The following is a 25991-nucleotide window of genomic DNA, read 5'->3' as shown; positions in this document are numbered from 1 at the left end:
ACATATCATTTAGTACGAGTTAATACAATATACTAGTTTTTAAAAAATGAAATTTTCTAATAATTACAGTATTTTTTATTTTAATTTAAATCCCATGTTAAATATATGTATCACAAGAATCAGATTGGATAAAAGTAGAATCAAATTAATATAAAATTTAAATACAAATAAATGTTTTAATAATGAAGAAGTAAAATCAAATCGGTATAATCTACAAATAGATGAACATTTGGAATTTAATTAGATAAAAAACTTTTATTAATAAAAAATTTATTTATAAATAAATCATTGCAATATGTGTAAAAATAATTTAAAATATAAAAATTTATTAATATGTATATAAATTTATTAATATATGTAAAAACAACTTTTCCGGAAAATATTTTCAGGAAATCTGTCAAACAGCAGAAAATATTTTACACAGATTCAATCAAACACTAGAAAATATTTTCCAGTAAATCATTTTACAGAAAAGTAAAACATTTTCCAGAAATCATTTTACGGAAAACATTTTACTGCCAATCAAACAGACCCTAAAATATGAAAAAAATTGTAATAAATAAATCAAAAAAATATAAACAATAAATCAGCTTTGTTATGTCAGATCATCAAAAACAAATCAATAATAAAACTACATAAGGAAGAGAACATGAATCCATCGATATATTGGAATATTTGTGGTTTTGAACTTCCAAATTAACTTACAAGTATTTTAGAGAAGGCGACTCTCTTTTTTCTAAAAATGGGATGTTAAAAAAGTTACATATGTGTATTGAGACCATAACCTTAATATATAACTTTTGTACGTTAATCTTAATTTCTAATTAGACCATCATCATTTAGGAATTAGTTATTAGAGTATCTACACATATTTGGCCAATATTTTATTTAATAACTAAAGTATCAATTTTAATTTGAGCTAACACTTTATGATAGTAAATAATACCATGTAATTATTCTTATCATATAAGTGGTATCCATATTTTTCCAACATATATGTAACACTCCCTCGCCCGACCCGATCGTCAGGTCCAAGCTAACGAATGTCACAACTGTTGTCGAAGTAGTCCACCAACAGTTTACCACATCACGACGTCAGGCCACTCAATGTTGCAATGCCATATACTATCTGCCGGTGTTGTGACGAGGAAATATGGTCGTCAAGACGAGAACTCTATTTTTGGCAAAAATTAGGCCTTTTGGTACTTATTTCTTGTTAAGCTTTCAAACTCTAAGTTTGGTGCATGATTGCACAACCTTAATTGCATAAAGTCATACCAAAACACATACCAAACATTTCATAATTTCATCTCAATTCAACAAATTCAAGACAACTACAATTGATATTCAAATCATACCAATTTAGCTTGTACAATTCAACCTAACCATCCATGCATTTACCCATCCATTACCAATATTGCTAATGTCAATTCCCATTCAACCTTACCATTTCATTTGCTATATAGGTATGTACATCAAGTATGCTAATCAAACATCCATACCAACTTAGCACAAGCATTGTTAATTCAAATATTTACCATTTCAACAAGGCAAATTTAATATCATGATCATCTCAAAAGAACTTTAAAACATTAACTTAAGTACCCAAACCATTTATATGCATTAAGATACCTATATACATGCTACAACTCAAGTTCAAATTGATCAACATTTACAAATTCGAAGATAGGATAGTGTAAGCTCTTAATGGATCTGATTTGACACATTTTGCAAGATGAAATCTATATGGAATGGGAAAAACAATGAAATAAGCATTTCAAATGCTTAGTAAGTTCACGTGTTTAAATGAGAAATTTACCTCGATTTACAATTTAACATATTAAACTATTTAACTTTACAAAGTTTGACTAATATATCAAATCACAACAACAAGGGGAGCTTTAATATATAATTGATCATATAATATACCATCAATCACATCAGGAGCAATAGCCTCCTCTTTGGCTCACATGGCATATGATCCGGCTAACGCGCGAGCTTCAGAAATCAAATTCATATTCTTTGTCCCGTTTCGACCCTAAAATTTTAAAACTTTGCAATTTGGTCCTATTTTATGCTTGGGTCAACAAAAGAGCTTTCATAAGCTCGATTAAGACTCGGAAAAGTTTGTATAGCATGTGGTAACTGTGTTTATGGAATGTTTGAATGTTTAAATGATTTATTTATAATGTTTTTGAAAGTTGTTGTTTTGGCAACGAACGTGACATCCTATAACTCAAATCCAACGATAGGGTTGGGTAAGGAATGTTACAATATAAGACTTAATAAATACATTATTGGACTTATATATAATCAAAATTAAGTTTTATTATTGACCCTAATATGATTTGAAAGCTAAACAAAGTCTAAAATTAATAATTTCTACAATAAACATGTCCAAAATTTTTTGCTTGTGTAATCTTCACTGCAACAACCATATCTTGAGCTTTCGAAATTGAAATAAGGCAATTCAAAGTGCATTTCAAAACTAAGAGATATATATTTTACCATTTATTAGACATTTCAACCAAGAAATGCTTGGATCCCATCCAAAAATGCATTGCAAGTTAACTGATCTTCTAGAGTTGAAACTTTACAACTTTGGTGAAATTAATTTATGAGTTTAACCCATCCGTTGATGCATCAAACTCACAATAATATATCTTACTTTCTACATAAAAGAGTATTTTAGTCTTTTCCCAACCTAGTTGGTATTTGATTGACTCGTGACATTAATACGGTTAATGATTTAATATATCTATAGATAGATATAATAAGGGTAAACTATATTTTAATAATATAAAAAATTTAAAAACATATATTAAAAATTAAAAGTTCTATTAGGCTTGTGAGCTATTCAAAATGGACATTAAGGTGCTCAAGTCTAGTTCACTTGATAGCTCGAGCTACTTGAGATTGAGCTTGACTCAACACAACAATTACCTAATCAATTTCAAAATTTTTTAGTCAAACTCAAGTAGCTTAGAAGTCCACATGTCTCATTTACACCACTATCTTAAATGATTAATTTAGCATAGAGGATGTTTCACAATGAAAAAGAGTTATTTCTGATTGTATTAGAGTTTTGCTTGGTTGAGTCAAGTAAATATTTATTTCTTAGGATTTGAGCCCATAAGGTGTAATATCCCAAATTAAGGCCTAATCGGAATAGTGGTTTTGTGACCACAAATCTGAGATAGAAATAATTATTTTATAATTATTTTGAGGTTTATGAGATGATTGCATAATTGTGTGAAAATTTCGTGAAGAAGTTTTTGGCATAACGAGTTTAATTTAAAGTTAGGGACTAAATCGAATAAGTTGCAAAACTTGTATTCTAGAAGTTTTTAGTATGAAATTGCTTTGAAATATTAATTAGAAGGTCTTAAATGGTAATTTGACCAATTTTAAGTTCATGGACAAAATTAGGACATGGAAGGAATTTTTGGAAAGTTTAGTAGTAAGGGCATTTTGGTCATTTGGATATTAAATGAAATAAAAATAGGAAAAATAACCCAAAATGATCATCTTCTCCATATTGTTCTGCCGATTTTTGCTCTCCTCCATAGCTGGGGTTTCTTCAACTTTCAAACTTCATAGTAAGTGATTTTAAGCCCCGTTTTTAATGATTTTTATGTTTTTGAAATCCCGGTAGCTCGATTTAGCTTATGTTAACAATAATTCAACCTATGGTTCATATTTGGAAAAATACCCATAAGTGAAATTTGTGTATTTTGGTGTTTTATGACAGAATATGAGGTTTTAAATTTTGTTAGACAACTTGTGCTACTCGGTTTTGAGTAAAAACGAGTAAAAAGGCTTAATCGGTACAAATATTTAGTAGTCATAAATACATGTTAGAGTGAGAATTTGATGTTGCCATAGAAGGGAAAAATGATCAGAATGTCATAAAACATAATAATAAGGGATGAAGTTTAATTCCCGAGCCTAGGGGCAAAAGTGTAATTATGCAAAAGTTTAGGGGCAAAATGGTAATTTTTCCAAAGTTCGTATTAAGGACTGTTTTAATGAATGTATGTACTAAATAAGATTAATTTGGTATTATAGATCAAGAGAAACGAGATTCAAGTCGTGATCGAGGGAAAAACAAAGTTTACGAGGAATAGGCTCGATTGTTAAAAATTTTGTACCGAGGTAAGTTCATGTGCAAATAAAGTAGCATAATTGTTATTTTTAAGTTATTGATGTTAAATATATGATATGCTGATTTTTATCATGAAATATATGCTTTGTGGTTATTTTCAAATAAAATGCAAATTAAGTATATTATTTGTTAAATATATAGTGCTGCCGAGTATTGGTTTCGGTATTTTACGGAAGATGGCAAGGAGATGTGTTCGAGGAAAATCCCGTTTGAACCTTAGGAATAGATTACGATACAAGTGACGTGTCACTAGGATGGTTGAACATCCGAACTCGTTGAGTTGAGTCCGAGTTCACTTATGGATGTGAAATGTCTGAACTCGTTGAGTTGAGTCCGAGTTCGTGAGATGTAACTAGGCATCCGAACTCGTTGAGTTGAGTCCGAGTTCACTTATGGCCGGGTTACATGGTAGCTTGGCTACAAATGTGGCACTTATGTGCAAATTATCCATGTATCCGAGTTATATTCCGATGTGTTCAACGGGTAAAATTTCTAGTAAAATGGAAGAACACTTAAGATGCAGGTGACGTATTGGTAAGTATTGTGAAATGGACACTTTGGACAGGTATGTACTTAACCTTCGGGTTGAAAATAGATACAACAACGATAAGGCGGTAAGATGATTAATGATGTTTAGAAATGTGATATATGTTTTGGTGATACCATGCTAAGGTTGTTTGGTATAATTGTATTGTTATGTTACTTGTTATTTGCATATGACTTACTAAGCATTTATGCTTATTCCCTCCTTTTCATTCACTGTAATTTTGAACAAGCCGGCTTAGGAATCGGGACAGGTCGAAGGTTCGATCACACTATCCGAAGGACTCTTTTTGGTAAATGGCTTGTAAAACTTAAGTATGACATGTATAGCAATATACCTATTTTGTGTAAATAATTTTGTGATATGGCCATGATTTGGTTGAGAAAATGGTTAATAATGATAAGTCATGGAAAATGCTAAGTTAGATCATGTTTGATGTCATGGAAGTTTAATATGTTATCTAGATCATAAAAACTCATGAAAAGATGAAATTTGCCATAAACAGAATATTGCAGCAACACTAACATGAGTTTGAAAATTTACTAAAAATCATAGAAATTGAATTTGGTGATGGATTAAATATGAAATTGAAGTCTAGTATGTCTAGTTTCATATAAAACAAATGAAACAAGTAAAGGAATTATATGTTATAAGATATTTGAATTTTAGTGAAATAGGGCCAGAGCGATTTCTGGATCCCCTGTTCCAACTTTATAAATTTACCATAAATTATAAAAAAATAATTAGGTGGTGTATTTTATATTCTTGGAATCCTTATTGAGTCTAGTTTTGGAATAAACAAACGAAATAGTTATATAAACTTTTCACAAAGAGAAATATGGTTCGTAGTAAATAGAGGTCAGTCTAGTCAAGTCCTGAAATAGGGGTAACTTTAACTAATAAAATGTATTAATTGGCCCAACCAAAAATTCTAGAAAAAATTTAGTAAATAGGTATATGAGTCTAGATTTAATTAAAATTTACGGATCTTGATTTTGAGTTTTGTAACTCGAGATATGATTTTTCTTGTAACTGTGATGCAGGTAGCTAGAAAGCTGTGAATGTAGAAATAAATGATTCGAAGTTCTTAATTCGATAAATTATGTTCGGTAACACCTCAAGCTCGACTCCGGTGACGGTCTTGGGCGTGGGGGAGTTACATTTAGTGGTATCAGAGCAGTTTTAGTCATTTCTCGGACTACGTGTTGTATGTACGGATTTTGCTATACATGCCATATGTATAAATTGTGATAGTGTGACGACTTCTGACCTATTAAATGATTTTTTTATAGTAAATGGATCCCGATCCAACTGCGGCTGATGATGTAGAGAGTAATGCACCAGCTCCGACTGAAGGGGCGGTGCCAACTGAAAATCCACCTCCTACTGTTGGTCAAGGAGGAGGAGAAGGGGCTCGGGAAGCCTTTCTCCAAATGATGAATGCTTGATATACTGAGTTCGTTCGTACGAACCCAAATGCACAGCCTCCCCCACCTCCCCCAATTCCTTAACCTATACCCCGATGCCTCAGGGTGTGGATATGATAAAATTTCACAGAACTCCGGTTGATAGAATTCGTAAACAAGGGGCCGAAGAATTTAGGGCAAATATTGATGACGATGCCGAGAAAGCAGAGTTCTGGCTTGAAAATTCTATCCGGGTATTTGATGAATTATCTTGTACACCTGAAGAATGTTTGAAATGTGCTATATCCTTGTTGAGGGATTCAGCTTATAATTGGTGGAAGACTTTGATTTCGGTGGTACCGAAAGAGATGGTAACTTGAGAATTCTTTCAAGAAGAGTTTCGAAAGAAGTATATTAGTGAAAGATTTATTGATCAGAAACGTAAAGAGTTTCTTGAGCTGAAGCAAGGTAATATGACAGTCACAGAATATGAAAGAGAGTTTGTTCGATTGAGTAAGTATGCCAGAGAATATGTTCCTACAGAGGCCAAGATGTGCCGACGATTTGAAGACGGGCTCAACGAAGACATCAAGGTATTTGTTGGGATCCTTGAACTAAAAGAAATGGTGGTACTTGTCAATCGAGCTTGCAAGGCTGAAGAACTACTTAAGGAAAAGAAAAAGGTATAACCTGAGACACGAAATTGGAAGAAAAGACCAATGAGTAATGCACCATCACAACAACCCAGAAAGTCAAGAAATATGAATCCTCGTTCCCAAGTTTTAGCTGGGCAATCATATGGGAATTCTAAGAAGCAAAATGTGGGTCCTAAGTCCCAGACTACTTCGGTAGCTAGTGTAGGGAACTCGAGATTTGTTAAACCCGAGTTCCAGCGGTGTGGTAGAAATCATTATGGTCCGTGCAGAGCAAATGAATGTTTTCGATGTGGTTCTCCGGATCATTTTATTAGAGACTGCCCAGAGAGAGCTGAGAAAGAAAAATTTCAGTATACAAAAGCAAATGGTGCGGATTCGAGGGGAAGGTATCCAAGAAAAGCTGGGAATGAAGCAAGCAGTAAGAATGTGCCAGAGATGCAGCAGTTAGATCTAAAGATAGGGCTCCGGCTAGAACTTATGTTATTAAAGCGCGTGAAGATGCTTCATCACCTGATGTGATTATTGGTATATTTTCTCTTTATGATGTTAATGTTAATGCTTTGATTGATCCCGGTTCTACTCATTCATATGTATGCATGAAACTGGTGTCTAGTATGAATATACCTGTTGAGAACACAGAATTTATGATTAAAGTGTCGAATCCACTAGGCAAATGTGTGATAGTTGATAAAGTATGCAAGAAATGCCCTTTAATGATTCGGGGTCATTACTTTCCGGCTGACTTGATGTTGTTGCCGTTTGATGAATTTGATATTATTTTGGGTATGGATTGGTTGACATTGCATGATGCTATAGTAAATTGCAAAGAAAAGGTTATAGAATTAAAGTGTGAAAATGGTGAAACTCTGTGGGTTGAATCAAATAAATCAAATGCATTGTCTAGTGTGATTTCTTCAATGTCGGCTCAAAGATATTTGAGAAAGGGTTATGAAGCTTATTTGGCGTATGTAATTAATACAAAAGAAGTTGAAAAGAAAGTTGAATCAGTGCCGGTTGTGTGTGAATTTGCGAACGTATTTCCAGAAGAATTGCCGAGTTTGCCTCCAGTCAGAGAAGTAGAATTTGGTATTGATTTGATACCAGGAACAATTCCGATCTCGATTGCTCCATATAGAATGGCACCAGCAGAGTTGAAAGAATTAAAGTTGCAGTTGCAAGAGTTGACTGATAAAGGCTTTGTAAGACCGAGTTTTTCACCTTGGGGTGCTCCCGTGTTATTTGTGAAAAAGAAGGATGGTTCTATGAGATTGTGTGTTGACTATCGGCAATTAAACAGGGTGACAATCAAGAACAAGTATCCGCTGCCAAGAATTGATGATTTATTTGATCAGCTAAAAGGAGCGACATGGTTTTCAAAGGATGACTTGAGATCTGGATACTATCAGCTGCGAGTAAAAGAGTCGGATGTGCCTAAAACTGCTTTTAGAACAAGGTACGGTCATTATGAATTTTTAGTTATGCCATTCGGGTTGACAAACGCTCCTGCTGGTTTATGGATTTGATGAATCGCATATTTCGGCCATACTTGGACAAATTTGTTGTGGTGTTTATTGATGATATTTTAATTTATTCAAAAGATGAGATATAGCATGCTGAGCATTTGAGGATAGTTTTGCAAACTTTGAGAAATAAGCAGTTGTATGCTAAGTTTAGTAAAAGTGAATTTTGGCTCCGGGAAGTTGAATTTTTAGGTCATATTGTTTCAGGTGATGGTATACGAGTTGATCCTAGTAAAATTTCAGCCATTGTTGATTGGAAACCACCGAAAAATGTAACTGAAGTTTGAAGTTTCTTGGGGCTAGCTGGGTATTATTGGCGGTTTGTAAATGGATTTTCTATAATTGCTGCTCCTATGACTAGACTACTCCGAAAGAATGTTAAATTTGAATGGATGGAAGAATGTCAACAGAGTTTTGAAGAATTGAAAAAGTTATTAACAGAAGCACCAATGTTAGTACAACCCGAATCAGGTAAAGAATTTATTGTGTATAGTGACGCTTCTCTAAATGGTTTGGGGTGTGTACTCATGCAAGAAGGAAAAGTGGTGGCTTATGCTTCGAGGCAGTTAAAACCTCATGAGAGGAATTATCCTACTCACGATTTGGAATTGGCTGCGGTGGTGTTTGCTTTGAAGATGTGGCGACATTATTTGTATGGTGAAAAGTGCCGGGTATATACCGACCACAAAAGTCTTAAGTACTTGATGTCACAAAAAGACTTGAATTTGAGACAACGAAGATGGTTGGAGTTGTTGAAAGATTACGAGTTTATTATTGACTACCATCCGGGAAAAGCGAATGTGGTTGCCGATGCTTTAAGTAGAAAATTGTTATTTGTTTTGAGAGCTATGAATACTCAGTTAAAGATATCAGGTGATGGTTCGATTCTAGCAGAGATAAGAGCAAGACCGATGTTTTTACAAGAGATTTCTGAAGCTCAGAAAAATGATGAAGATTTGCTAGCCAAGAGAAAACAGTGTGAAGCTGATATGGGATCAGATTTTAGAATCGGTTCTAGTGGTTGTTTGATGTTTAAAAATCAGATTTGTGTACCAAAAAATGATGAGTTGATTCAAAAGATTTTGTATGAAGCACATAATGGCTGTTTGACGGTTCATCCGGGCAGTACGAAAATGTATAATGACTTGAAGAAAATGTACTAGTGGAGCGGAATGAAAAGAGATATTTCTGAGTTTGTATCAAAGTGCTTAGTTTGTCAACAAGTGAAAGCTGAACACCAAGTACCTTCAGGATTACTCCAGCCTATCATGGTTCCTAAATGGAAATGGGATCGAATTACCATGGATTTTATATCAGGGTTGCCGTTAACTCCGGGGAAGAAAAATGCCATCTAGGTAATAGTTGACAGACTGACTAAATCGGCTCATTTTATTCCGGTACGTACGGATTATTCTCTTAATAAGTTGGTTGAATTGTATATCCGTGAGATTGTTAGACTTCATGGAATGCCTTTGTCAATCATTTCGGATAGAGATCCGAGATTTACTTCACTGTTTGGCGAAAGTTGTAAGAGGCATTAGGTACAAAGTTAAATTTTAGCATTGCCTTTCATCCACAAACTGATGGACAATCAGAGAGAGTAATCAGATTCTTGAAGACATGCTCAGATGTTGCGTATTGGAATTTCAAGGTAGTTGGGAAAGGTACTTATCGTTGGTAGAATTTTCTTATAATAATAGTTATCAGACGAGTTTGAAGATGGCACCTTATGAAGCATTGTATGGTCGTAAATGTCGGACGCCATTGTATTGGACTGAACTCAGGAAAAATCAGATTTATGGAGTTGATCTAATAAAAGAAACCGAAGAAAAGGTGAAAGTGATTCGAGATTGTTTGAAAGCTGCTTCAGATAGACAGAAATCTTATGCGGATTTGAAACGAAGGGAAATCGAGTTTCAAGTTGGTGATAAGGTATTTTTAAAAGTGTCTCCATGGAAAAAAGTCCTTAGATTTGGCCGGAAAGGCAAGTTAAGTCAGCGTTTTATTGGACCGTATGAAATAATTGAAAAAGTTGGACCGGTAGCATATCGGCTAGCATTACCACCTGAATTAGAAAAGATCCATGATGTGTTCCACGTATCTATGTTACGTCGGTATCGTTCGAATCCTTCACATATAATTTCACCAACAGAAATAGAACTACGACCGGATATGACTTACGAATAAGAACCGATTAAGATTTTAGCTCAAGAGGTCAAGAAACTAAGAAATAAAAGTGTCGCTCTCGTGAAAGTATTGTGGAAAAAGCACGGGGTAGAAGAGACTACATGGGAACTTGAAGAAACTATGGGAAACCAATACCCACACTTGTTTACCGGTAAGATTTTCGAGGACGAAAATCCTTAAAGGGGGGAGAGTTGTAATATCTTGAATTAAGGCCTAATCGGAATAGTGGTTTCGTGACCACAAATCCGAGATAGAAATAATTATTTTATAATTATTTTGAGGTTTATGAGATGATTGCATAATTGTGTGAAAATTTCGTGAAGAAATTTTTGGCATAACGAGTTTAATTTAAAGTTAGGGACTAAATCGAATAAGTTGCAAAACTTGCATTCTAGAAGTTTTTAGTATGAAATTGCTTTGAAATATTAATTAGAAGGTCTTAAATGGTAATTTGACCAATTTTAAGTTCATGGACAAAATTAGGACATGGAAGGAATTTTTGGAAAGTTTAGTAGTAAGGGCATTTTGGTCATTTGGATATTAAATGAAATAAAAATAGGAAAAATAACCCAAATGATCATCTTCTCCATATTGTTCTGCCGATTTTTGCTCTCCTCCATAGCTGGGGTTTCTTCAACTTTCAAACTTTATAGTAAGTGATTTTAAGCCCCGGTTTTAATGATTTTTATGTTTTTGAAATCCCGGTAGCTCGATTTAGCTTATGTTAACAATAATTCAACCTATGGTTCATATTTGGAAAAATACCTATAGGTGAAATTTGTGTATTTTGGTGTTTTATGACAGAATATGAGGTTTTAAATTTTGTTAGACAACTTGTGCTACACGGTTTTGAGTAAAAACGAGTAAAAAGGCTTAATCGGTAAAAATATTTAGTAGTCATAAATACATGTTAGAGTGAGAATTTGATGTTGCCATAGAAGGGAAAAATGATAAGAATGTCATAAAACATAATAATAAGGGATGAAGTTTAATTCCCGAGCCTAGGGGCAAAAGTGTAATTATGCAAAAGTTTAGGGGCAAAATGGTAATTTTTCCAAAGTTCGTATTAAGGACTGTTTTAATGAATGTGTGTACTAAATAAGATTAAGTTGGTATTATAGATCAAGAGAAATGAGATTCAAGTCGTGATCGAGGGAAAAACAAAGTTTACAAGGAATAGGCTCGATTGTTAAAAAGTTTGTACCGAAGTAAGTTCATGTGTAAATAAGGTAGCATAATTGTTATTTTTAAGTTATTGATGTTAAATATATGATATGCTGATTTTTATCATGAAATATATGCTTTGTGGTTATTTTCAAATAAAATGCAAATTAAGTGTATTATTTGTTAAATATAAAGTGCTACCGAGTATTGGTTTCGGTATTTTACGGAAGATGGCAAGGAGATGTGTTCGAGGAAAATCCCGTTTGAACCTTAGGAATAGATTAAGATACAAGTGACATGTCACTAGGATGGTTGAACATCCGAACTCGTTGAGTTGAGTCCGAGTTCACTTATGGATGTGAAATGTCCGAACTCGTTGAGTTGAGTCCGAGTTCGTGAGATGTAACTAGGCATCCGAACTCGTTGAGTTGAGTCCGAGTTCACTTATGGATGCGAACGCCCGAGCTCGTTGAGTTGAGTCCGAGTTCACTTATGGGCGGGTTACATGGTAGCTTGGCTACAAATGTGGCACTTATGTGCAAATTATCCATGTGTCCGAGTTATATTCCGATGTGTTCAACGGGTAAAATTTCTAGTGAAATGGAAGAACACTTAAGATGAAGGTGACGTATTGGTAAGTATTGTGAAATGGACACTTTGGACAGGTATGTACTTAACCTTCGGGTTGAAAATAGATACAACAACGATAAGGCGGTAAGATGATTAATGATGTTTAGAAATGTGATATATGTTTTGGTGATACCATGCTAAGGTTGTTTAGTATAATTGTATTGTTATGTTACTTGTTATTTGCATATGACTTACTAAGCATTTATGCTTATTCCCTCCTTTTCATTCACTATAGTTTCGAACAAGCCGGCTTAGGAATCGGGACAGGTCGAAGGTTCGATCACACTATCCGAAGGACTCTTTTTGGTAAATGGCTTGTAAAACTTAAGTATGACATGTATAGCAATACACCTATTTTGTGTAAATAATTTTGTGATATGGCCATGATTTGGTTGAGAAAATGCTTAATAATGATAAGTCATGGAAAATGCTAAGTTAGATCATGTTTGATGTGTCAGCCCTAAATTGACCCTAGTCGGAAAGTGGTTTCGGGACCACGAAATCGAGTCATAAAAATAATTAACAGTCATATTTGATGCTTATTATATATGAATATGCATGTGTGAAAAATTTATGCTTAAATTTTGTATATAGTATGTGAAATTTATTAAATAGGACTTGTATGAGAAAATTTAGAAATGTGCTAGGCAAATGCTAAAGTGGCCTATTAATATATGTTGGAAAGTGCTTGTACTTGCATGTCAAATTAGCCAAACTATAGGTAGTGGCCGGCCATGCTACAAATTATATAATAAAATATGAATTTTCTATTAACTTTAATTAGCTAAATGGCATAATATCATGAATTAATGAAAAGAAAATATAGAAAGTGGGTGAAAACAACAAAGTGTTCACCTTGTTCATTCCAAAAGGCCGAAAGTGAAGGGGGGTTGGGAGGAAAGGAGCCATTCAGCCATTTCAAGTCTTCATTAAGGTATGAAATTCATGTTTATTCTTGAAATTTTAGATAAAATTGAACTAGTTACCAAGTTCTTTAGGTAACCCATGTTAGGAATTTTGATTTTGGGAAGACTAGAACTTTCGGCCATAGTAGCTATTGAGGATTTAGGTTTTTGTTTCATGTTAAATTGGATGAATCTTGGTGTATGGGTGTTTGAACTAAACTAATGATCAAATAGGTGCATAGATACAAAGTGGGAAGAATCGGCTACTAAGTTTGATACTATTGCCGAATATGAAAATGTTATGCTTGAGTAGTGGTTAGAGTTGGTAAAATGAAAAGAATGCTTAGAGGTGTTATAATTGATTAGGTGTTAAATTAAAAGCTGCTAAAATTTTCATTGTTTTAGCCGAATATGTGTTTGTTCAAAGAAGGAATTATTGAAGAATGTATATGAACTTGGCAAGTGAATTCGGCTTAGTACATAAATGATGTGAAAATTTTGGAATTTATTTTTGATTATGTGTATGTATGACCAAGTATAATTGGCCACATGAGTTAAATGAGTTTGATATGTGATTGCCGAATGTGACTAACAAGTAAACATTATTGGTAAAAATATTGAATACTTCTACTTGTATTCATTAAGCTCAAGAGCAAGGGGGATCAAAGTTAGATCGGGGAAAGGAGAAAGCAATAGAGTAATCAATCCACAATCGTTTCAATATACCGAGGTAAGTTTTTAAGTAGGCTCTTCTAGTATACATAATTAAAGATGCCTATAAGAATATGGTAAATGAATCGAAATTTTTGGTTGGCACTTGAATAAAATTGTTCATTAATTAATGTGGGTATGCGATTCATAGTGAGGATCATTTGGAGTTAAGCTGTAATGGTGTTATGAACATGTGAATTTGAGTATAACTTTGGAGTTGAAATGTGAATGATGATATGTATATTGATAGAATCTATCCGGACTAAAGGTCCGCAGGCTATGAGCTGGAAAAAAAAATATAACCGGGTTAAGTCCCGAAGGCATTCGTACGGGTTATTATAACCGAGTTAAGTCCCAAAGGCATTCATGCGGGTTATTATAACCGGGTTAAGTCCTGAAGGCATTTGTGCTGGTTGTTACATCCGAGCCAAATTCCGAAGGTATTTATGTTTGGAAAGGTGTGACTCTGTCGTAATAATTCCGATTAATGTGCTCATAATCCCTAATATGACCATGTATGGATCGTATATACATTGGAAAAATTTGGTACAGTGTCAGTTGTGATTACATAATCGAATAATGCTCTTCCGGCCATTTCTTAGGATTATATGAAGTCTATAGCTCACTCGAGCTACATGAAATTGAATCAAATGAAATTTAGTTAAGTTTGACTTCGAATGTATAAACCTATTGATAAAAGTGTAAATTAAAACGAATACGTGATCTTGTGCATAGGCATTATTTATCCTTATGAATGCTATTTCTTTTGTGTTTTTGTTTCAAATGAGTTCCTTACTTATAAACTTACTAAGCAACGAAACGCTTACTCTGTTGCTTAAACTCTCTGTATTATAGATTTTGTTCGTCAGCTATCGGACTCGGAGGTGTCAAAGTCGAAGTCATCCACACTATCTAAGCCACTTTTTGGTACTCTTCAGTTGAACTTGATAATGGCATATATAGGGCTGACCCTTGTTGTTAATTAAGTATCTTTTGGTAATGTATATTCGTATAGCCATGCGAAAATGGCTTGTATATTTTGAGTATAACATTATGATCATTTTGTATATATGGTCTTATGATATGGTTATTAAGTGGTGTGGAAATGTTTGGTAATGATTAGCCATTGGAATGGCCAATCATGGTCCTATTGGTGTTACGTATGTCATGGCTAATCGTGATTATACTTGGAAATAATGTATGTCAAATTACTAGTTGATTCATGGAAAACTATGAAATAGGTAAAATTTACCTTAAAATAGATGCTGACAGCAGCAGTGATGTGAATTTGCAAAATCACTAAAAATAGTATAAATGGAATTAAATAATGAATAAATTATGTAATCGAATCTTGATGAGTCTATTTTCATATGAAAGAAACGAAATGACCATATGAGCTGTATTTTATGAGATGTTTAAGTTTTCGTGAAACAGGGCCAGAGCAATTTCTGGATCCCCTGTTCTGACTTTGGAAATTCACCATAAATTAATCAGAGATAATTAGAAGTCATGCTTTATATGTACAGATTCCTTTTTGAGTCTAGTTTCATTAGAAACAAATGGCATAAGTATTGAAGCCCTGTACAGAGAGATATCTAAGTCGTCATGCATGAAGGTCAGAGTAGTCGAACCCTGAAACAGGGGAGACTTTAACTAATAAACTGTACTAATTGGCCTGACCAAAAATTCTAGAAAAAAATTTGTAAATATATGTATGAGTCTAGTTTCAGGAAAAATTTATGGAATTGGATTTTGAGTTTTGGAACTCGAGATATGATTTTTAGAGTGACTGTGATGCAGTTAGCCAGCTCGTCTGGAAATTTTAAAAATGAATTGTATGAGCTGTTTAAGTAAGGAATTAAGTCTGTTAGCACCTCGTGTTCGACTCCGGCAACGGTCTCGGGTACGGGGTGTTAAATTTGATGTCATGGAAGTTTAATATGTTATCTAGATCATAAAAACTCATGAAAAGATGAAATTTACCATAAACAGAATATTGCAGCAACACTGACATGAGTTTGAAAATTTACTAAAAATCATAGAAATTGAATTTGGTGATGGATTAAATATGAAATTGAATCCTAGTATGTCTAGTTTCTTATAAAACAAATGAAACAAGTAAAGGAATTATATGTTATAAGATATTTGAATTTTAGTGAAACAGGGCCAGAGCAATTTCTGGATCCCCTGTTCCAAATTTAGAAATTTACCATAAATTGTACAAAATAATTAGGTGGTGTATTTTATATTCTTGGAATCCTTGTTGAGTCTAGTTTCGGAATAAATAAACGGCATAGTCATATAAACTTTTCACAAAGAGAAATATGGTTCGTAGTAAACAGAGGTCAGTCCAGTCAAGTCCTGAAACAAGGGTAACTTTAACTAATAAACTGTATTAATTGGCCCAACCAAAAATTCTAGAAAAAAATTAGTAAATAGATATATGAGTCTAGATTTAAGGAAAATTTACGGATCTTGATTTCGAGTTTTTTAACTCGAGATATGATTTTTCTTGTAACTGTGACGCAGGTAGCTAGAAAGCTGTGAATGTAGAAATAAATGATTCGAAGTTCTTAATTCGATAAATTATGTTCAGTAACACCTCAAGCTCGACTCCGGTGACGGTCTCGGGCGTGGGGGCGTTACATAAGGTTTCATCTTCGATTGTCAATCTCCTACCCAATTTGACAAGAAAAGTTAAGTTCACCTCTTTTGTTTTTGTTAACCTTAATCGCATTGATCTTTGTACCTGCAAATGGTTTTTCAATTCATATTGTCAACACCCATTAAATAAATAAGCATGACCTTGAACTCAAATAAATACAAACAAATAAGATTAATGTGTAGGCAATCCAAAATAATAAAAAAAAGCCCCACAAAGGGCTAGCTAGTTGCCCATACACATAATGGAATAGACCTCAAAGGCCTCACAAGGGAATTTCCCTTGCATGGCACACACTCTTCTATGAAGCACCTTTTTCCTTTATTATTGAAGTTACTATAAGCTTCTTATTCAACTCAAGTAGTTAGCATGAAATGAATAAGGGATTTGGTTGCCTTAAATTTTCGGATGCAAGCTTTTACGTAAACTATTAGATATAAGGCACTTGTCCTTGGGCAGGAAGAACCTAGCTTATAAAAGCTCATGCACACTAACACTAACACTAACACTAACACTAATGCACATGACTCCTTTTATTTCAAAACCTTAGGCCTTGTTTGGTTCACATAAATGGCTTAGCCATTCCTCCTTTATTCAACACAACGTTCTTATTCAGGGATTTGGTTGGCTGTAAAACCTATTCAATGGAATAGCTATTACAGTCTTATTCCTCAAAACCACTGAATAGCAATTCAACACCATCATTAAACGCTTCCAGTAATACACAAAATTATTTTTTTTCCTTTTCTACCCATCTCACATCTCTTCAAACTCCCTACTCCCATCTGAGATTTTTTAAACAAATCTCAAAGAACAGCGGCAACCATGGTGAAGAAGATTAGCTTAACAAAGAAAGCCTTGATTCCAGGTTTAATCAAACCCTCAAGAATGTCCAAGGGTACCTCTTTCTAATCGTTCCAATTTCCCATTACTTTTCTTCCTCTATTTTCTTTCTGGTTTCTCAATGTTGATTTTGGATTGTTCTTTTTCATTGGATTTAGAGAAATACCTTTTGATATTTCGAATTTCAGTTTTGATTCTAAATTCCTGTGGAAGAATTTTTCCTCTTTCGGGAGAAATTTTGATTTCGCAAAATTTTTCAATTAGGTTTATTGGGTTTAATTTGTTGCGGTTTGCACTTAGATTGAAAGTGCCTTTTGGGAATTAAAGCTAGATCTCACAAGTTCTACTTAATGGCATAACCTAGTTTTTTTTTCTTTTGGAAGATGATCCTTTCATCTTTGTGCTTAGATTATAGTATTTATCTATTCTTCCCTAAAAAGGCTGATATTTTGGTTTATGCATTGAGGAATCATAGGCATCACAGGGGTTCAAAAAGGGTTACTTATTGTCTTTTAGCATGGAGGGAGAGGCCATGGATTTGGCATATTAAATAGTTGTTTCTTCATATTAAGAAGTTTGAGAGGTGGGAGACAGTTAAAGTGGTAAAGACAAGGAGAAATTTGTTCTCGTAAGGAAGAATTCGGTAAGTATTCCTTGAAATTTACACACACTTACTCGTTTAGTTAATTGTCAAGTCGAATTAAACTAGTTGGTGACTTTAATTAAGTCGTCTGAATTTTATTATTAAACTGTCAATTAGCTGCTGTTGATTTTTGGTTAGGAGCAAATAAATCATGTTGGAAATTTGAAGAAATGGTTGTAAAAAAAAATGGCTGTTGTTGGTTATGGTGTGAGTTTAAGTTATTTCTTGAATGATTTATTGTACTCTAATGCTGGTATGTGTGATGAAAATTGAAGGAAAAGTCTTGACGATTGTTAGTTGTCGAGTGAACTGTCAAGGCATGCAAACTCCATGCATGCTGTCAGAATATGACTTTTTGTAATGAAATTAAGGTAACCTGCTGTTGGAATTGATTAAATATTAATGTCCTAAGCTGAAATTAGAAGATGTCATAGTTATAATTAAGATTTCCTATTGCTTGGTCTTGATTAAAATGGAAGTATTTATGTTGTCTTAAACCATTATCTAAAGTGGATTAATTGTCGTGGTCTTAATAATGAAATTTTGGTATCTTCAAAAGACAAATTGAGAGGAGTTATAGCTGTGATTTATAGTGCATTGGTGCCGTGGTTAAAATGTATAACTCTGGGACTGTTATTGATGATGTGTCGTTAATGAGAAAATTGCGTTTTATTTGCCGAATGACTTGTTATTTTAGAAGTACAAATTGAGTGTTGCTAATGGTGAGTTTTCTTTAAACTCATTTTGTTATTTTCATGCTTAATATATATATATTAAATTAGCATTGATGTTTCGGTTTCAATTTAATAGCTGAAAATGTTCTTTAAAACTTCAAGGCTACTTAGTGTCTAGCATTATAGTGCTTTGGTGCCGTGGTTAAAATGTATAACTCTGGGACTGTTATTGATGATGTGTCGTTAATGAGAAAATTGCGTTTTATTTGCCGAATGACTTGTTATTTTAGAAGTACAAATTGAGTGTTGCTAATGGTGAGTTTTCTTTAAACTCATTTTGTTATTTTCATGCTTAATATATATATATTAAATTAGCATTGATGTTTCGGTTTCAATTTAATAGCTGAAAATGTTCTTTAAAACTTCAAGGCTACTTAGTGTCTAGCATTAGCTAGATTCGTTTATTGTAAGTTTAAACGCTGCTCGGAAATAGTGTAAAAATTACTGCTATCCAATTTTGTGCCCTTGTTATGTTGTCCAAAATTTGAACAAATTAATGGTTCTATTTTCTTGTCGATTAAGGGCTGTAAAGACAGTCGCATTTGTTGCATTATGCTATTCAGTTTTGGGACCAAATAATTGAGTATTGCTGGATTAAAAATCATGGATTGTTATTGTGATGAACTAATAAATTTTAATACTATTGAGTGTGTTTTTGAGTGATACAAATGCCGTGCATGTTGCTGTCTTGTGCTGTCCAAAATAGGACAAATTGAATGTGCTTGTGAATGAGTTTTTCAAAGGAAACTGTGCAAATTCTCATGTTTAAATTCTGATGTTTGCATGCAGGTAAGCTATGGTTGTAGGGGTTTATAAATCGAGTTTAGTAGCTAAAATATTATATTATTCTTACTAAGTTCGGTTGTTAGTAGTGAAGTAAAAATTTGACAATTAAATGCTTAAATGATTGCTGGAAACTATAGCTTGAAAGGTTATTATTCCAGCATGTAAATACTTATTTGAATGTGTTGTAATATGTGGAGCAATTGGTTTGCTGCATGTATAAAATAAAAGAAAACAATAGTTGTTAAATATTAGTTTTTGTTGTTGATCGAAAGGGTTAAAAATTCGTTGTTAAAGGGGATGTAAATTGGTGTTAATTAAGATGTTCGGATGGGGCTAATAAAACAGTTTGAATGTGATGCAATTAAGCTGATTTAATGTAAAGTGAACTTTTTTTTTTTCAGAAACAAGCACATTATGATTGATCTTAGCATTGATAATAACAAGATTAACTGGGCTCTCAAGGACAAACAGGAGTTCACAGACATCATGGGGATTGTATATCGTGAGGCAAGGAAAGGTCGTGGTTTGGTAATTGCTCTGAAAGATTACTCGACAAAGTACTGCTATTGAGTATTCTTCCAACCTGTAGTTGATCAGTATGTAGATTGTATGTAGATATGTGTGTCGTTTGCAATGCTTGGTTGCATGAATGTGGAAGATAATCCAATTTGAGATGAAACTTTGAAATATATATTTTATGTGCTCTTTTGATGCTTGTTTACAGTATAGCACCTTAGCTTGGATTGACTTTCCTTACAGTTGTTTGATTAGGAACAAATGTTTTAATTTAATTATATAAAAATATAAATGATATGTTTATAAAGATGATAATATGTTGATTCAGCCATAGTTGTAGATGGATCTTCCAATTAACTCAATTGAAGATTATATAAACTTGATTTTTATTATATAAAAGATAAAAGAAATTTAGTAAATTTAGTAAAGGAATAAAAAGAGTGCAAGGAAAAAATAAATGGATAATGGAACATTTAGCGCATTAAATATGTGTTTAAAAATAATAAAGTAGTTATATATTATTTTTATAATATTATATATTATGATTTTTATTAATTCATATTTTAGTAATAATATTAAGAATGTTATTAAATTATATATTATTTTATTAAATTTTATTTAATAATATTTATGTTAAAATATGATTAAATTATTTATTATTATTATTAAATTATATTTAATAATAATTTTATTAAAATTTAAAATTATCTATCTAAAAAATTCTATTAAGGGTATTTTGGTCATTTAAGTCTTTTTCCTTATCCTATTACAACATCTATTCTATTCTACCAAATACATGAATACTACTACAACTCTATTCCATTACATTCAACTAAACAACTGAATTATTGATTACAAGTCTATTCTATTACAGTTCTATTTCATTACTCCAACCAAACGTACCCTTAGGGTTAAGCAAGAAAGCCGACTAAATCAAAAACTATCATGAATCGAGATTTATGAAAAATGCATTGAAATTTTGTCAAATAATATTCACAAAATAATATGAAAAAATCTAGAATTGAATCGAGCCTAATCAAATTATGATGGAGGATTCAAAGAATCTAAAAATACCTGACTGAAGTGCCCTATATCACCCCTTCAAAACCTTACTTCGTACTCTCTCTTGCCTATACAAGTTTTGAGTTCTTTGATGCCTTTTTTTGGAAGATCCTAGTGGTGAAAATGAAGCACAGGGTGTAGTTAGGAAAATCAAAGCTGATTTGGATGAAACAGGAGTTAAGTTTGAAAATAGGAAGTATAAATGAGTTTAGGGATGTATTTTTTAGGCTTAAACTGTTGGCGAATGGTGGTCGGTGAAGGGAGTTTGGCGTAAATAGAAATTTAATCATATTTGGATGACCTGTAACGCAATTTACCCAAAATTAATTTCAGAATCTTATGTCATAGCATAATAGTAGTTATTGGGAAGGAGGGAAAAACTCTCTAGCACAGCGAAGGAAACTCACTTTAGCTTCTCCACAAAACCCCAAGCCAAATCTTTAGCGGTTGTAGTCACTACTCCTCTGCTCTCCACGTTCTCTCTCAACCAGCAATGGGTATTAAGGTGATTTTTTTAAGTGTTTCTAACTTTTTTTGAAGAATTAAATTGGGGTTTTCTTTATCTGAATATTAATCGATGTTTTGGCATTTGAATTTCATGATTAGGGTTTAACGAAGCTTCTAGCAGACAATGCGCCAAAGGCCATGAAGGAACAGAAATTAGAGAGCTATTTCGGCCGCAAGATTGCCATCGACGCCAGCATGAGCATTTACCAATTTCTCGTTCGTATATTGTTCCCTCGAAAAGAAAAAAAAAATGAAAGTTTTCTCCTTTATTTCCATTTGAGAGCTAAGACTAACTAATAATGTTTTTTTTTTTAAATTTTGGGTTGACTGTAGATTGTCGTGGGTCGTATGGGGACTGAAATGCTCACCAATGAAGCCGGTGAAGTTACCAGGTTTTTAATATATTTTTCTCTTCATTCATTAATTCTTTTTATCTTACAAAACTATCGTTAGCTGATTCTTATTTATTTTTTACCTTTTCAATTACATTTTCATTATTTGGTTCATAAAATGTTTACATGGGTTCTGCTGGCGTAATCCTTAGTCATTTGCAAGGCATGTTTACTCGGACAATTCGGCTTCTTGAAGCTGGGCTTAAACCTGTGTAATGTGATTCTTTCCCTTTTCTTTTCATTTTCCTTAGAAGTTAATTAGTCAGTCATTTTAGCGCAGATATTTTCTGCCCTATGCTGCCTATATGGTACCACATCCCAAAGGCCTTTTATTTGCTAATGCTTGTGGTATTTTCTTTCAGCTATGTTTTTGATGGGCAGCCTCCAGATTTGAAAAAACAAGAGCTTGCTAAGCGGTACTTTATTGCAAATTATTTTCAAATCGTTTTTTGTTGGTTTCCTTCAATATGACCGGAGCTTGATGAGTAGAATGTTGCTTTTTCATAATTTTTATACTAAATTTGTCATGTAGTTACTCAAAGAGGGCAGATGCTACTGAGGATTTGCAAGAAGCCATGGAGGTATTTTTCTTTGGTCACACATGGAGTGATAAGTGAAGTTTTCTTTTGTTGTTTCACCACTACGGAAAATTAAGGTGCTGTTGTTTTTATTATTAGACTGGAAATAAGGAGGACATTGAAAAATTCAGCAAGCGGACAGTAAAAGTGAGTCTTTTCTCATCCATTTTCTCCCAATAGTAGATGTGATAGCTCACTGTTTTATTTGGTATTTATTTCTGGATGTTTAGTCATGACATAAATACAAAAGATCTGGTTAAAATAGAACTGTGCCAAAGTGCGATGTTGGCTTTATTGCTCTCTACTGTTTCCAGGTGACAAGGCAGCATAATGAAGACTGTAAACGCCTTTTAAGACTTATGGGGGTGCCTGTGATTGATGTGAGTGTTCTTTGTTTGAATGTGGGGTTTTCAGTTTTGGGTTTAGAAGCTCGATTCATTCTATTGAATTCTGTTTTATTTTTTCACAGGCTCCTTCTGAAGCAGAGGCTCAATGTGCTGCACTCTGCAAATCTGGAAAGGCAAGTATCCAGTAGGTCATGATAAGTTGTTTATCTAGGGCCTTATCAGTCCTGAAAACTGACATGTAATAATTCTATTTACCTTTATGAGATTGAAAAAGTTCAAATTTTTTCTAATGCCATTTTAAGATGCAGCCTATTTAATTTTCAGTGTATACACCATTTATTCTTGATAACCTAGTACTATATATGGCTTTAGGGGTTGAAATCATGCCTTCATATTTATCAGGTTTATGCTGTGGCTTCTGAGGACATGGACTCTTTAACCTTTGGAACTCCTAAGTTTCTTAGACACTTAATGGACCCTAGCTCAAGAAAAGTTCCAGTCATGGAGTTTGATGTTGCAAAGGTGCTTTAAGCATTATACACTCATGTACTTTGTTGATTTTGAGTTTGATTTTCTGACGGAGATGTGTGTTAGGTTTTGGAAGAGCTGAATCTTACAATGGATCAATTCATTGACTTGTGCATTCTTTCTGGATGTGATTATTGTGACAGTATTCGAGGTATGCTGGGGTTTTCTTTAGAGTGTCTGACCTTTATGTTACATGATTCACTCAAAATTTGGGTTATGTAGCTGGTATATGACGATGTTCTCAAGCTATTACCAGGTATCGGGGGACAGACAGCTTTAAAGCTAATTCGTCAACATGGATCTATAGAGGAAATACTTCAGAACATAAACAAAGAGAGGTCTGGATTGTTTATGTGTGGTGTAGAATGATTTACGCAGATTTCTTTTTGTACGCTAACTAATTTTAGTTATATGAATAAAAACATTTTTCATATTCAGGTACTCAATACCTGATGATTGGCCATATGAAGAGGCTCGACGGCTTTTTAAAGAACCATTAGTCTGCATGGACGATGAGCAACTTGAGATGAAGTGGAGTCCTCCAGATCTTGAAGTGTGTAATTCCTATCCTAATTACATATATTGTTCTAGGGGATGTGTAAGCTATCTTTGTTTAATACAGCTGCATTATTTGTCAATTTTTTCTAGGGGTTGATTACCTTTCTGGTGAATGAAAATGGATTCAATATTGACAGAGTGACGAAGGTATTTCCTCTCTTATTAAATCAATTTGTTATGATTCTTTTGTTTAAATTGATAAAAAAGTCTATTCATCTTTATTTCTTTTGTTCACTAGGGAGTAGAGAAAATTAAAGCAGCCAAGAACAAGTCTTCACAGGGCCGGTTAGTAGTGCATAGTTACATAAAATGACGTTTTAAGATTCTGTTCTAATGCTTACTATGTCATTACCCTTCTCTTTCCAGACTAGAGTCCTTTTTCAAGCCAGTTGCTAACACATCTGCACCAATTAAACGAAAGGTATAGCTCCACTAAGCATTTTGATTAACTATCACTATATTGTTCTTTTCTTCTTACCTGGTGGCCAATCCAGTGCATTTTTATTTGTTTTGACTGGTTGCATTTCATGTATCATGCAACTTCATTTTCTTTTAATTCTGCATTTTTGGGTACATATTGTTATGTTTTTTATTGCATTAAACTATATTACTTGGCCTTGTATAACTTTGTTTGTCTTACGTGGGGTTTGTTGTTTTATAATATTTTTATTTTAATAATTGAAAGAGATCATATAAAAAGTACAAAGGTTTGTGTTTTTTTTGGAAAAAGAAGTTGAGAAATATATTTGGGTTAGATAATCTTTACAAAGGGAAAAGTATGAAAGGTATTTGGCTTTTATAAGTTCAGTGCACTGGTTGACAAGGAACCGAATGCACGCTTTAATTTCCTTAACGAACTCTAAACTCAAGATATTCTCTCCACTAGTATTTTCAAGGGTTGTCTCTGCTTTGCTCATGGACTTGGCAATTTGTATATTTATGTCTTGTTTTCTTGTATATTGATGTGTTAAACTGTGTTATATAAATCTTGGCACATTAAGAATGTGTTGGAGAAATTTTGACATGTTAACAAATCGTTCTCATTCGTGTATAATTTTCTCATGCTATCTCGTGTTCCTATGTGATGCAATCATGTTATATCCAAAATTACCAAGGCTATTGAAGACCATGAACCTTAGAACAAATCCGTGCTCATCTTAGCTATTGAACACCATATTAATGTTATCATTATCATTAATACCGTTAATAATAGGAAAGTGAACGTAGTATAAGAACCTTTGATACTTGTGATGATTAAAAGTGTAAGAACCATAAGTCTTTGAAGGCATAGAACTCCTTTTATTCAATGATTGTTAGGGTAAGAAACCCAAGTTTGGATTATTTTATATCTTGTTAGCTATTTTATCGCAGTGTCTCCATTTTGCTCACGAGGCTGAAACTGTATTTGTCTTCTGGTCACTTGTTAAACTGTTTATTTTAATAGAATATTGTGCTCTACATGAAATTTTTTTCATCACTGTGACAGGAAATACCTGAGAAGACAGGTAAAGAAACTAATAGTAAAAAGCACAAGGCTGGTGGTGGTAGGAAAAAGAAATAGTTGAATTAGGGGTGAGCAGAGCAACTGCATTGTATGGGATTTGGACTGTTTTGTTTTTTGTAATGAATTTTTACTTTTTTAACTTATGGGTTTTATAGTTTCTTAGTAAATTGGAAACTTTGATCTTTGATTAGTGTATGTGCTGGCTCCAATACATTTGAGTGATATGATGGAAGTAGAGGTGGCTTCACTTAATTTGTTTGATTTCTGAGTACAGTATAGATCTTTAAAATTACAAATTAAATTTGATTTAAAAAAATTCACCAACCATTAATAATGTTATTATCTTAATTTTCTATGAAAAATATATAGTAGGGTGGTAATATAATAACTCTTATTTCCTTTATCTCTACCATTCTATATTTTTCAAGAATGAAATGAAGTTT

The 25991-nt window shown here is 33.3% G+C and overlaps 1 protein-coding gene and 1 long non-coding RNA gene across 2 annotated transcripts; both read left to right on the top strand.

The window, feature by feature from the left end:
• The first annotated feature begins 17068 nt into the window (after positions 1-17068).
• Positions 17069-20277, top strand: LOC107896561 (uncharacterized). The gene is made up of 3 exons (XR_001683777.2): positions 17069-17448; positions 17869-18036; positions 19958-20277. It is a non-coding gene; the product is annotated as an uncharacterized lncRNA (long non-coding RNA).
• Positions 20278-21269: 992 nt separating this feature from the next.
• On the top strand, positions 21270-25800 carry LOC107896560 (flap endonuclease 1). Its single transcript, XM_016821749.2, has 17 exons — positions 21270-21639; positions 21741-21857; positions 21975-22033; positions 22186-22245; positions 22396-22449; positions 22566-22614; positions 22711-22758; positions 22926-22991; positions 23081-23131; positions 23361-23480; positions 23553-23637; positions 23743-23824; positions 23925-24039; positions 24135-24191; positions 24283-24329; positions 24411-24465; positions 25531-25800. The coding sequence occupies exons 1-17, from the start codon at positions 21628-21630 to the stop codon at positions 25603-25605; spliced, it is 1152 nt and encodes a 383-aa protein (XP_016677238.1). The 5' UTR covers positions 21270-21627; the 3' UTR covers positions 25606-25800.
• Positions 25801-25991: the final 191 nt, after the last annotated feature.

Source organism: Gossypium hirsutum, chromosome A10 (assembly GCF_007990345.1).
Source record: "Gossypium hirsutum isolate 1008001.06 chromosome A10, Gossypium_hirsutum_v2.1, whole genome shotgun sequence".
NCBI lineage: Eukaryota > Viridiplantae > Streptophyta > Magnoliopsida > Malvales > Malvaceae > Gossypium > Gossypium hirsutum.
The sequence above is the reverse complement of the archived record's forward strand: the minus strand, read 5'-3'. Positions and strand labels throughout refer to the sequence as shown.